This window comes from Mugil cephalus, chromosome 12 (genome assembly GCF_022458985.1).
Source record: "Mugil cephalus isolate CIBA_MC_2020 chromosome 12, CIBA_Mcephalus_1.1, whole genome shotgun sequence".
In the NCBI taxonomy this organism is placed as follows: domain Eukaryota; kingdom Metazoa; phylum Chordata; class Actinopteri; order Mugiliformes; family Mugilidae; genus Mugil; species Mugil cephalus.
Window position 1 is genome coordinate 25,054,233 of NC_061781.1, and position 11,920 is coordinate 25,066,152.

At 40.7% G+C, this 11,920-nt stretch overlaps 2 protein-coding genes across 2 annotated transcripts; one reads left to right on the top strand and one right to left on the bottom strand.

Annotated features, from left to right (window-relative positions):
• Positions 1-82: 82 nt before the first annotated feature.
• adat3 (adenosine deaminase tRNA specific 3) lies at positions 83-7,567 on the top strand. The gene is made up of 2 exons (XM_047601275.1): positions 83-169; positions 3,996-7,567. Exons 1-2 carry the CDS (start codon positions 158-160, stop codon positions 5,010-5,012), a joined length of 1,029 nt encoding a protein of 342 aa, XP_047457231.1. The 5' UTR covers positions 83-157; the 3' UTR covers positions 5,013-7,567.
• On the bottom strand, positions 6,211-11,629 carry ormdl1 (ORMDL sphingolipid biosynthesis regulator 1). Its single transcript, XM_047601276.1, has 4 exons — positions 11,513-11,629; positions 9,883-10,062; positions 8,018-8,169; positions 6,211-7,918 (listed from the first exon to the last, which is right to left on the bottom strand). The coding sequence occupies exons 2-4, from the start codon at positions 10,054-10,056 to the stop codon at positions 7,783-7,785; spliced, it is 462 nt and encodes a 153-aa protein (XP_047457232.1). The 5' UTR covers positions 10,057-10,062; positions 11,513-11,629; the 3' UTR covers positions 6,211-7,782.
• Positions 11,630-11,920: the final 291 nt, after the last annotated feature.

Below are 11,920 nucleotides of genomic sequence, written 5' to 3' on the forward strand. Positions count from 1 at the left end.
GTCAGCGATTTCAAAATTGGTTGCGAACTAAAGCGTAGGTCCAAAGAGTAGAAACGTTTTTTTTCTTGGGGGACATTTTAGTCGGTTGCACATCCGCTTGAAGCATGGACCGGAAGTGATTTGCTTTTTGACGAAACCGAATTTCATCAAAGTGTCGATGTTTCAAGAGGTAAAAAAAATTCAGTGCTTCATTTATACGTTTGGAAAATGTAGCTGCTACCGGAAATGTTGTAATTCCGACAAAACCGTAAAATAACTGTGAGGAAATGTTGGTTACTAGACTCAAAATTGACAGACTGTCCCAGAGGTTTGCTGAAACACGCATTTTATTATATAAATGAAATATATAAAGCTTCGATAATCGCTAAAACGTTTTTACGACCCGGTTAGTAATTTGATTGGTGTTAGCGGACTTGTAATGCGCAATTTGAAAAGAGTGGATGCAAATTTTCAATGAAAATAACTGTTTTATTAAGAGAAGTGGACAGAACACAACACTGAGACCAGGGACTAAAGAGTAGACAGACATTTTATCTTCATTTAGATAAAAAAAAACTGAAAACAAATACAAAATAGACAGGAACAACAAAGGTAAATGCCTTAGTATAACTCAAATACCTGGCGTAAAATTGGGACTAAGAGTGCAGGTAAAATGAATATGTGTTAGAAATCAGAATCAGAAAAGATTTTATTGCCAAGTATATTTGTACATGCAAGGAATTTGGTTTTGGTTTCATAAACAAAGGACATGAATCTGGATTTAAAATGAATTAACCACATAGATGTTTTTGCTAAATGAAAATATGAATTCCAAAGTAACGAACTTCTGTAGGTAAAACAAAATTAACTCTGTGAGTTACGGCTAAAAGAAACTGAAAATCTGGAGTTGTTGTTACTTGTGGGTTATTATTCTGTTGTGTTACTGGGCCACATGGGATCAAATTGGGCTGAATGTGACACCTGAACTGAACTGAGTGTGACCCTCCTGTCTCTATTTCTGCTCTACTGGAAACTAAAAGTGGAAATCAAATGTTTCTTACGCTATAACAATACTAACAAACACGGAAATGTGTCGGATCACATGGTTCCAGACGTCTGCAGCCTGAGAGGATGCTTCATTATTAACTTGCCAGTGTTGATCCACACATTTAAGGATTTATTTCTTTTTGTTCACCATGACTGTGGTACACATTACTCCGCGCAGTTAGCCGTGCCAGGGTGATTAGCTATCGTTATCTTTCCTCCCCCCCGGGTTTTTAATATTCATGTCATGTTAACTTTTCTGAAGGAGGCATGGAACGACCAGCTTGTATGTTGGAGGAATTGAAGCAGTTTGTCGTAAGCGATGCCCAACCAACAGTGTATTACATCCCAGATTTCATATCGGAAGACGAGGAGTCGTACCTTCTGCAGCAGGTCTACAGGTCTCCCAAAACCAAATGGACTCAGCTGTCGGGCAGAAGGCTTCAAAACTGGGGAGGGTTACCTCATCCCAAAGGCATGATCGCAGAGAGGATTCCCGACTGGCTCCAGCTCTACTGTGACAAAATCTCCTCTCTGGGCGCATTCGGCGGGAAGACGGCCAACCACGTGCTGGTGAACGAGTATAAACCAGGGGAAGGGATCATGCCTCACGAGGACGGTCCGCTGTACCACCCGACCGTCACCACCATCAGCCTGGGCTCCCACACGCTGCTCGACTTCTACGCTCCCATCCGCAGCCTGGACGCCGACGCGCCGCAGACCGAGGAGAACCGCTACCTGCTCTCGCTGCTGGTGAAGCCGCGCAGTCTGCTCGTCCTGCAGGACGACATGTACCAGCGCCTCCTGCACGGGATCCAGGGCTGCACACAGGACAGTCTGACGGACAAGGTGGTGAACCTGTCCGCCGCCGGGGCCCTTCCAGGGGACACGCTCGCACGAGGCACCAGAGTGTCGCTCACCATCCGACATGTGCCCAAAGTTATGAAGACGAAGCTGATGCTGGGACGGAAATAAAGACTGGTGACACTTATTCATGTGTACAGGACAGATTTATGGATGTGGACCCACTGAATCAATGCTCAATCACTTAAATATCAACTGGATATGATCAAAGGCAACGGTTCTGTCATATTGTCTTATTTTTTTTATGTCTCCTTTGTTAAGGTGAAAGAAACATTCTCATCACTAGAGGGTAGCGCTGCGGCTACGATGAATTAGTATGTTTTTCTAGAAAGAAAGGACGTGTCCCTCACAGGGGTGGGACTGTAGTTTATGGTATAGACTTATTTTCTGTCCCACCTAAAGGGAATAATAAGAAAATAATATATATATATATAAATATCTTTTAATTAAATCACTACTTATGCAACGTCAGCACATTAAAAATAGTCATCTTCTATTAAAAGGAGATGAAAGTTTCCCAATTTATTTATTAAAGCAGCTCTTTAACCTTTCAGGTCACAAAAACCTGACCCTCAGTATGTTCACATGGATGTGGTTTAAAAACTCATGACAAGCAACATGTTTTATGTAAAACATGAAACTTTTCTGGACATTATCAAAGACAACAGTTCATATAGTGCTGCTAGAAACCTGAATATTTTAAATCAGGGGTCTCCAACGTTTCTCAGTCCAATCATTTTGCATTCAGTATTAGGTGATTCAAATAACACACAGGTTAATGTTTTTTCAAACATGCAACAGTTTGATATAAATAAATAAATATATAATGTGTCTAATCAACCAAAGATTTTGAGACCCCCTTGCAGTACCTCTGCAGGCCCCCTAGGGGTCGCGGATCCCCTGTTGAAGACGTATGATTATTACAATGATCTAACAAACAGCTGTGTAACACCAACAGGAAGAACTACCCACGTTTAGAACTGTGTCTGTAAATTCCTTCGATCAGAAAGACAAAAAAATAAGTAAATGAATGAAAAGTACTAAATTTTGATGTTGTTGATTTGTCTGATACATAAAATAAATGAATGTTAAAATGCTTCGATGGTGTCTTTTATGGCTCTGAGGAAATAACACGACTAACAAGAGACTCGAGCTGCATTGTGGGAAATGAAGGATTTTTGGATGGTGCCACCTGCTGAACATTCATCTTTTTTAAATCTGAGAGGCTACAACAGCTCATGGCTGCTGAGCCACTTTAACGGCTACATATTAGAACTGTTTATAAATGATCCACCACCAAAAATAAAAGGTTAATCGAGCAGGAAATTCACCATCAACAAGTTCATCATTGTTTTTGAGTGACGACACGGATGAAGGTCTAAGTCTTGTAAACTTCTGCAGACTTGCAGTGCTCAAGTATTCAACTGTTGCAAGATTTCTGAGCAAGAGTCTTAAAAATGTGCTAATCCCAATGTAAGGCCTCAAAACGTCTTAAACGTGAGCATATTTTGCATTGTAGGCCCTAAATTAGTCTTAAATCCTTACGTCCTTTATCACCATTTACTCCATTTGCAGTGTAACCCCCCACCCCGCCCCCCTCTGGCCCCGGCCTGTTATGTTTCTGTCCTAAACTGATAATTGAATGACAATAAATTTAGTTATTTTGAAAGTTACTCTGGGTCTCTGTCTTAAATCTAATCATACTGGTCTTAAAAAGTCTTAAATTTCACTTGTTCAAACCTGCAGAAACCCCATAATAATTAGTATAATATATATATAATAATTACATGAATAAATTATTGTATTCCAGTTTGATTTATATGGAAGAGAATTAGAGCCACTGAAACAGAAAATGTAATTAGAGCAAATGATTTTTTGTTTTAGTTCTGACTTTAATCTCATAATTCTGATTTACTTTTTTTTCTCAGTCTTCTCAGATTAACGTCAGAATTATGAGATTAAAAAAACAAAAATCATTTGCTTTAATTACATTTTTTTTTCTAGTTTCTTTGTGTCCACCACAGCGTGAAGGTTTTGTCATCACGTGCTCTGTCCTGTAAACGTCCCGACCGCTGTTTACTTTGCTGTGAAATCCTTTTTTTCAACAGAGCGACACGGAGACAATGGAGCCACAGACGAAGCGCTGGAAGAGGTCGGTGTGTGACTGCGACTCCTGGGTCGCGTACCCCGTCCTGTCGGATGAGCAGTCACAAGACGTGGAGCTGGTGGAGGCGTTCGCCGCCCCCATTGTCAACAAGAAGGAAACCTCTCGCCTCCTCAGGGAGCTGAGCGGCCTCTACCCGTTGACAAACCTCCAGCACATCAAACGTGTCCGGGCGTGCAAAGACAAGGACAGTCCTCACCCTCTGGAGGTCCTCGTTTGTCTTGTGAGCGACGCCCCAGACGTGGGTTCTCTGCTGCCCTCAGACGGCGTTAATCCCGACGGGTTAGGTGAACCTTTCGTGGTTAAGATCCCTGCGCGCCCCCCGTTAACGCGGCCCCAGTTTGAGCTGGCGAGCCGACACTGGCCCACGTCCTTCCACGAGGACAAACGGGTGACGGTCGCCCTGAGAGGGCAGCTCTTCAGCCCCCGCCAGAAAGCATCCATGCACGCGTACATGACGTCGGCCTTGGCCGCTGCCAGAGCCGGGAGGGAGCTGGGGATGGAGGAGGCGGTCGGCGCCGTGGTGGTGGACCCAGACCTGGAGAGAATCATTGCAGTGGGTCACGACTGCAGAGGCGACCACCCTTTGCATCACGCCGTCATGGTCTGCATTGACCTCGTGGCTCGGAGTCAGGGCGGCGGGTGTTATCGCTTCGACAGTTACCCCGCCTGCAGATTTAATTCTCCAAACTCAGATAAAGAGTCAAGCTCTCAGCCGTATATTTGCACCGGGTACGACATTTACGTGACCAGGGAGCCGTGTGTCATGTGCGCCATGGCACTGCTGCACTCTCGGATCGGCAGAGTTTTCTACGGCGCGGCCTCAGCCGATGGTGCGTTAGGGACCAAGTTCAAAATCCACTCCCAGAAGGACCTGAACCATCGCTTCGATGTCTACAGAGGAGTCCTGAGTCAACAGTGCGAGGAGCTGGACAGTCTGGATGTCAAAGAGGAGAGTTGAGAGGGAAGCGGAGCAGCCAGATGTAAAACTTATCAGAATATGAGTCTAGTGACACTTTATTTAGATTTCATTATGGGCTGTGTTTCAACTGAGAGGCAAAAAAAGACCTATGCATGAAACGGGATAGTCCCACAACCAGAACCAACCAGAGGAAGGGGAGGAAGTTGGTCTGGTTTCAGGGCGAGAAGTGGAGAACGAATATCTGTCACTGGGGTCCATGTTCGGTCCGTGTATGTTTTAGCCTTTTACATTCAGAGGACGTTAAAAAAGAAAGAAGCGGTTATTTGATTATCATTTTAAAATTCAAGGCATTTGTCTTTATTAGAGTCGAGAAAGAATAAACAAAACTTTATAAAAAAAAATCCATCGATTTTCACTTTCGGTTTCTAAAAACAAAAAATAAAATTACTAGAAGACAAAAACAAAAAAACGCCCGATTTTTAAAAAAAAATTATTTTAGTTTTTCATATTATGCGACCGGAAGTTGCCGTTTTCAAAGTAAGAGCACGTATGAGGACTTAGCTGTTAAACATAAGTTGATGGACGTTGTTTTTCGAAACAATAAAAGAGTGAGTCTCAGGGATGCAGACAAACTAAGCCGCATGTTTCAGGTAAAAAATAAATAAATTAATTAATTAAACTCACGTTAAAGTCAGGTTCTAAAGACATTTTATCCTGGTCTAGGGACACCACAGATAGAAGTCATATATTTTGGGAACTCTTGCCAGAAACGGTACCGTCCTCACACCTGCTCTTACTTTGAAAACGGCAACTTCCGGTTGCAAAAAATATGAAAAAGAGGCGTTAATTTTTTGTTTCTGTTTTCTAACGGTTTTATTTTTAGAAACAGAAAATGAAATGCCTCGAATTGCAATTAAAATTTTTCATGTTTAAAATGAAAATCAAATAATCTTTTGTCTTTTAATGTCCTTTTCTCAACAGTAAATCCAATAACCAAACATGGAATTTCAGGAAGTGTGAAGGTGTTTCCATAAGAATTTGTTTTGAATAAAGTTTTTAATTTTGATAATTCTTGCGTTGTGAGGTGGATGTGTTTGAAACAACTTGTACTTAACTATAGAATTCCTTGATCACTTTGAGCAAATCCTCAAATTACACGACTAAAGTACCTGAACCTCGCAAATGAGAAATCCCATAATGACCGGAAACCAGTCGATGCTCATCCATGAGACAGAAGTCGGAGGGCACAAACATTTTAATAAGATTAAGAACAAGAAATATCAAGTACTACGAGCTACGACCAAACAAAGCAGGACTAGCTGCCTTGATTATAGCAAAAAGTTGTAATAATCTACAGAGCAGCTACATGAGCGTAAGTTCATCACAAGGACACAGGAGACCTCCCTCAGTTAACACTCTGCAAACCGACAACAACAATATGTCAGTCACACACACACACACACACACACACACACACGCACACACACACACACACACACACACACCTTTCTCCTTTTACATATAGTACATCTGGAAACTATTAACCTTCTCCAGATTTTGTGATGTTACAGCCTCAAAATTTCGACACCCGACATCCCAGAGTGACAACGTGCAACTTTTTGTTTTTTGAGATTTTTGCAAATTTATTAAAAAATAAATAATGTACATACGTATTCACAGCCTTTGCTCAACTCTTTGTTGAGGGATCTAGGACGTCTATGTACATCGGTGCATTAATGTTTCCCCGTTAACCTGACGAGTGTCACGGTTCCTGCCACTGAAAAAAACATCCCCGTAGCATGATGCTGCCACCACCATGCTTCACTGTAGGGACGGTATCAGCCTGGTATTCACGCTTAAGGGTTCAATCCTGGTCTCATCAGACCAGATCATTTGGTTTCTCATGGTCTGAGAGTCCTTCCAGCTCCATCTGGTCACTCTTTAAACAGGCATGATTGGTGGATTCGTTCTGGAAGGTTCTCCTTTGGAAAAAGCTGGAGCTCTGACAGAGCGACCGTTGGGTTCTTGAACTTCTTCCATTGGGACATTTAAACCAGATTTATGTCTCAAGATAATCTTCTTGGTCCAGAGACAGTTCCTTTGACTTCCTGCTTGGTTTATGCTGTGGGACTGTGGGATTTACCAGCGGTTGGACTCCGGTTAAGCTGTAGAAGAGTGGTCTAAAGGTTAGCGGGGTTTTCACGTTGTCATTATGGGGTGTTTTGTGTAGAATTTTACGGCTGTAACATAACAAAATGTGAAAAGGTCGAAGCTGTGTGAATACTTTCCAGGATATAATCTTTACAGAAAGAAAAACTGTACAAAGAAAAGCTTGCTCTGCTTGGACTGAGCTTCAAACGAGCCATGATTCACATACCAGGGAAAACTCATGCAAACAAAGAGTGCGACTCCGTTCTTCACTCAGCATGAACCTTTGACACCCAATACAAAATATGAGTGCACCAATAAACAGCGAGCCACAGGCTCCAACCCTTACAAAGTAAACATCTTTGAAAAATACATCAGGAGCATCTTTGCGAATAGAAACAGATTCATACTCACAATTTGTGTCACTGTGTGAATTGAAGGAAAAACAAAAACATACCACAAACTAACCAAAAGCGTCTCTGCTGCCTGGGCCAGCCCAGGTCCACGCAGGCCAAAAATACATAATTAAATATTCACATAAGTTAGTAATGCATGTGTCTTCCTGTCATTGTCTTCTATTGCTAACGTTTACAACAACAACAACAACAGTGGGTCTTCACTCAAATCTGTGGTTCAGGCTACGAGACTCAGATTCTGCTGCTTAATACTTATTGATGCCAAAAATCCTGACTCCGTGCAGCTGCGGCAGCTTCGGGATCAGGACGCTGAGCAGAGACGCCGTGTTGATGACAAAGTGCGCCGTGTCGTACTTTGTGTAGAAACTTGCCAGGAAGTATCTGTGAGGAGGGAGGGAAAAAAAAATAAAATAAAAAATGGTTGATTGAGAAGAAGAAACTGGCAGTAAAACTGAGTAAAATGTGAAGAGAAGGACGTACAGAATGATGGGAGAGATGGTGAAGAACTTTCTAGATGACGTGAACTGGACGCCGTAGTCGAGCTGCTCCCAGTGGGTGAGAAGTCTGGCTTTTCCTTGGTCGGGCGTCTCGAACGGCGTCCCTTTTACTGCGTGCATGAACACATACATCCCCTGCAGAGGCAACAACACAGACACAGCAAATACACTGAAAACACGTTGGAGTGAAAGTATTTATGTTGGTGCATTTGGTTCAGGTTTGCAAACACAATGAGTAAGTCAGCAGATTAAAAAGAAGAAAGAAAAGAGCTGCAGTCTGATGGCGACACAATCAAGAGTCATACAATACAATAAAACACAAAGAAAACTCTTTTAATCTTCTCACTGCAAACTAAGTAAATCATCTCTCACACAACAGACAAGAATCAGACACGCATGTCAAAACAAACCAAACAAGACACAGACAGACAATATTGTGACAAAACATTTGACCCACAATTATAAAAAAAAAAAAAGAACTGAAGATTATGCGTCAGATTAAGAAAACTACGCGAGTACATGTCTGGTTTATCTTTAACCAGCGATAGTATTTAAAACTATAAAAATGAGACAGACGCCCATAAATATTTTATAGCTGTCTGGATAAAGAATATCATACTTATTTAATGCATCATAATAAAGAAAGTGAAGAGGTTTCCTGTCTAAACTCTTATTGTGACAGTCCTACTTCTAATCGCGTGCACACATGTGAAAACGCCGGTTTTCAGCTTTATATAGAAAGTCCACATAACAAGGGGAAAAAGTAATAAAGCTGAAACGCTGACATGTGGCCAAGACATAATCAGCACACTGCTGCTGTATTGTGTTGGAAGACAATGGACTATAGTCGACCTTTACTCTGTTACTGTTAATAGCCGTCACTATTGGCTGCGATACACAATCCTGGTAGACATCTGCAGACTCGCACTATTCAGTGATATCACACACACACACACACACACACACCGACTTTGTTTCTTTACTCGAGGCCATGTAACAAAGAAAGGTCAGTCTTGTCCACAGACCTTATGTGGTAAGGACAAATTATCATAATAGGTCACGCACCAGGCTGTAACCAGGACGCTCCCCTCCAAAATAAGAGCACGTCTCAACAGGTCTGCACAACTGAGGCTGAGTTACTCTGCTGCATTTGTTTTATCTGCTTGTATATACTGACATTTACCTCCCTTAAATTACTGTGGGGTCATTTTATAAGTCTTCTAGGTTTCAGTCCCTATCTGCACATTTCCAATAACCTCCATGTACGTCTTGTTTTTTCATTTTATGTGTGCAAATTAAAAATAGAAGTAAAAAAAGCAGACAAACATTCATGCAACTGTCACAGACACATTTAGGGGATTCACAGAAACATGGTGCAACTAAATTATACCCTACATGCACAGTTACAGATATTTTTATTCTCATTTAGAGGAAATGAATTTGTTACACATTTTTAATTAAGAAATGTGAAACCACGAAACCTCTTGTTGGACACGAACAAAACGCATCACCAAAAATAAACGTTACTAACAAAGATTATTATTTTAATTCAAACGATTGTTTCAACACTGTAACATTAAAACAGTTTTAACATCAATTTTGATTGTCTTTTTGTATCAAATCATTAAACTGCAAAAACAACACAACCACAGTGTAAAGGCCACATTTCATGAAGGGGTTACAAATTAATTAATTCATCTAATTTGAATAAATCAATACTCAAATATCGTGTAAAGTATATCAACATGACCTCTACAAACCAAAATGATGAAATGTTTCAGGTAGTGAATCAACAGAAGTCTGAACATCCTGGTTAGTTGGTTAGTTTGCTCGGAGGATTTAACTTACAAAGTTGTGTATAACATTGGTAAGCGTCCACACCACGGGCACACTGAAGAAGGGGATGCTCAAGAGCACAATGTGAAGTATTCCAACACCGAGTGCGTAGGTCAGCCAGATGCCCCGGCTGTTCATCACCCGAGTGTTTGGGTTCACCTCACTGTGAGCCACACCTACGTTCATCCTGGTCTGTGGACACAAAGACAGGTCACGTTCACATTTATGGCAAAAAAATTATATGATTTTATTATGATGCAGCTGGATGTTAATTATTTACCCGATAATAATGGTTTTCCTGAAAGAACTGGATTTGTTTTATATAGTTTTTATATAGTAATATCAAGGCTAACATCCCGATACTGATATCGATACTTTCAGATGTCTACTTGTGTTTATGAAAATTATGACTTTTACAGCGAATATTTGTGAATCTAATCTGTGCAAAACAACATTTAAAATGAATCTCTCTCAAAAATGAAACTAAGAACAGTCGCTCTGACTTGGATATAATTTCTTTTGTACCAGACAGAGTGAACCTGGATCTTACTCTCTGACTTTAAGTGCTTTCTGTCTCAGATGTGGAGCTTTTTACTCTAGAAGTGATAACAGATTCATAAAAGTATTAATATTTTGACGTGAAGATCAATTCTTAAAACACACGTCTTGATCAGAAGTATCAATATTACTACACAAATCCCTAGTTTTATATATCAGATCAAAGATTATTTTAATATCCATTGAGCTGCCAACTTATACAATAGTTTAATACTTTTAGAAACATGGGGAAAAAAGTCAATAATACTCATCATAAATACTGTAGCTGCAGAATCTGCAGTTACATTATGTCTTTGGTTTAACTGCAAATGTGCATGATTTGCAGTTTTACATATTATAGAATAATATTAGGTCAAAGTGTCACTGCAGCACTTTGACCTCTTGTTGAGTCCAAATGTGATAACACACACACAAAAAAAGCCTCCTTGTCTAATCTCACTGAACTCTGTCCTTTGCCAACCTGGACAGCAGAAAAAGAAACTTCGATCTTAAAATACAGCCATTAAAAGACTTTCCATGATGGTGTTAATTATTTATATTATTATGTAACGCACCAATTATTACACTGATAGGAAGCACGGTATCTAAATATTATTGATCTATTCAGAAGAGGTGGGAGTGTCTCATCTGTAATATAACCATTTAAAGTTGCCACCAGAAATAATAGATATACTGGCTCAAACAATGCAAAACAACAGGATCATTTTCCTTCATTAAAACTAAAACGACCCTCAGACAATCAAACAATACGAGCTTTGGTGCTACTATCACTGGCTGCGTCTATTTATTGATAAACCACCGTGGCTTCAGGAGACTGCACAACCACAACAATAACAAAACAAACAAGTTCTCACATCACACTGGCTGCACTTCTTATAGGTCTCTTCTAAACAGATATCGTACAGAATTAAACATCTATTTTGCCTCAATAACTAAGTGAGTAAACTTGAGACGTGCCTTGGACGTCGCTGCGTTTCCAGAACATAGCCGGACCCACTCCAGCACTATTCACACACCGAGTTACCGTTACGTTGCGTGCTGTATAAAATAAAAAATAAAAACACACAACACATTGTGTACTTACAGGTAGCAGCGAGCAGTGGAGGTATTATATACAAGAGAAACTCCACTGGAGAGAAATGGTTTATCCTCTTATTGAGTTCAGGTCTCAGGCGCATACAGCCCGACGCAGATGACGAAAGCGGAAGTAGACGACGCGCTATCAAGATTACGAAGTACTAAATCTCCGAGTTTGACTTTTCAGGCAATAGCCCTCTCACAACTAATTCTACACCGCAAGTTGTATGTGTTCATATCTAGATTACCTGTGTTTAAATTTTACATTAATTACAACTTTACTGCGTCCTGGTTGCGTTTTATTTTTCGTGCCCTGACACTATGTTATACCTGTCAAGGTAAACTCAGGGTTGAAGAACTCTCCGTTAGGTTTGAGAAACCCGCCCTCGCGCCGCTTATAACCAATCAACGCTCA

What these genes read in the sequence shown, in the direction of transcription:
- ormdl1 (XM_047601276.1), bottom strand. Translation starts at nt 10,056, where the DNA reads ATGAACGTAGGTGTGGCTCACAGTGAGGTGAACCCAAACACTCGGGTG. An exon ending in CCAATGTTATACACAACTTT is followed by an intron (nt 8,170 to 9,882) that starts GTAAGTTAAATC and finishes TTGCCTCTGCAG; the next exon opens with GGGATGTATGTGTTCATGCA. An exon ending in ACCATCTCTCCCATCATTCT is followed by an intron (nt 7,919 to 8,017) that starts GTACGTCCTTCT and finishes CCCTCCTCACAG; the next exon opens with ATACTTCCTGGCAAGTTTCT.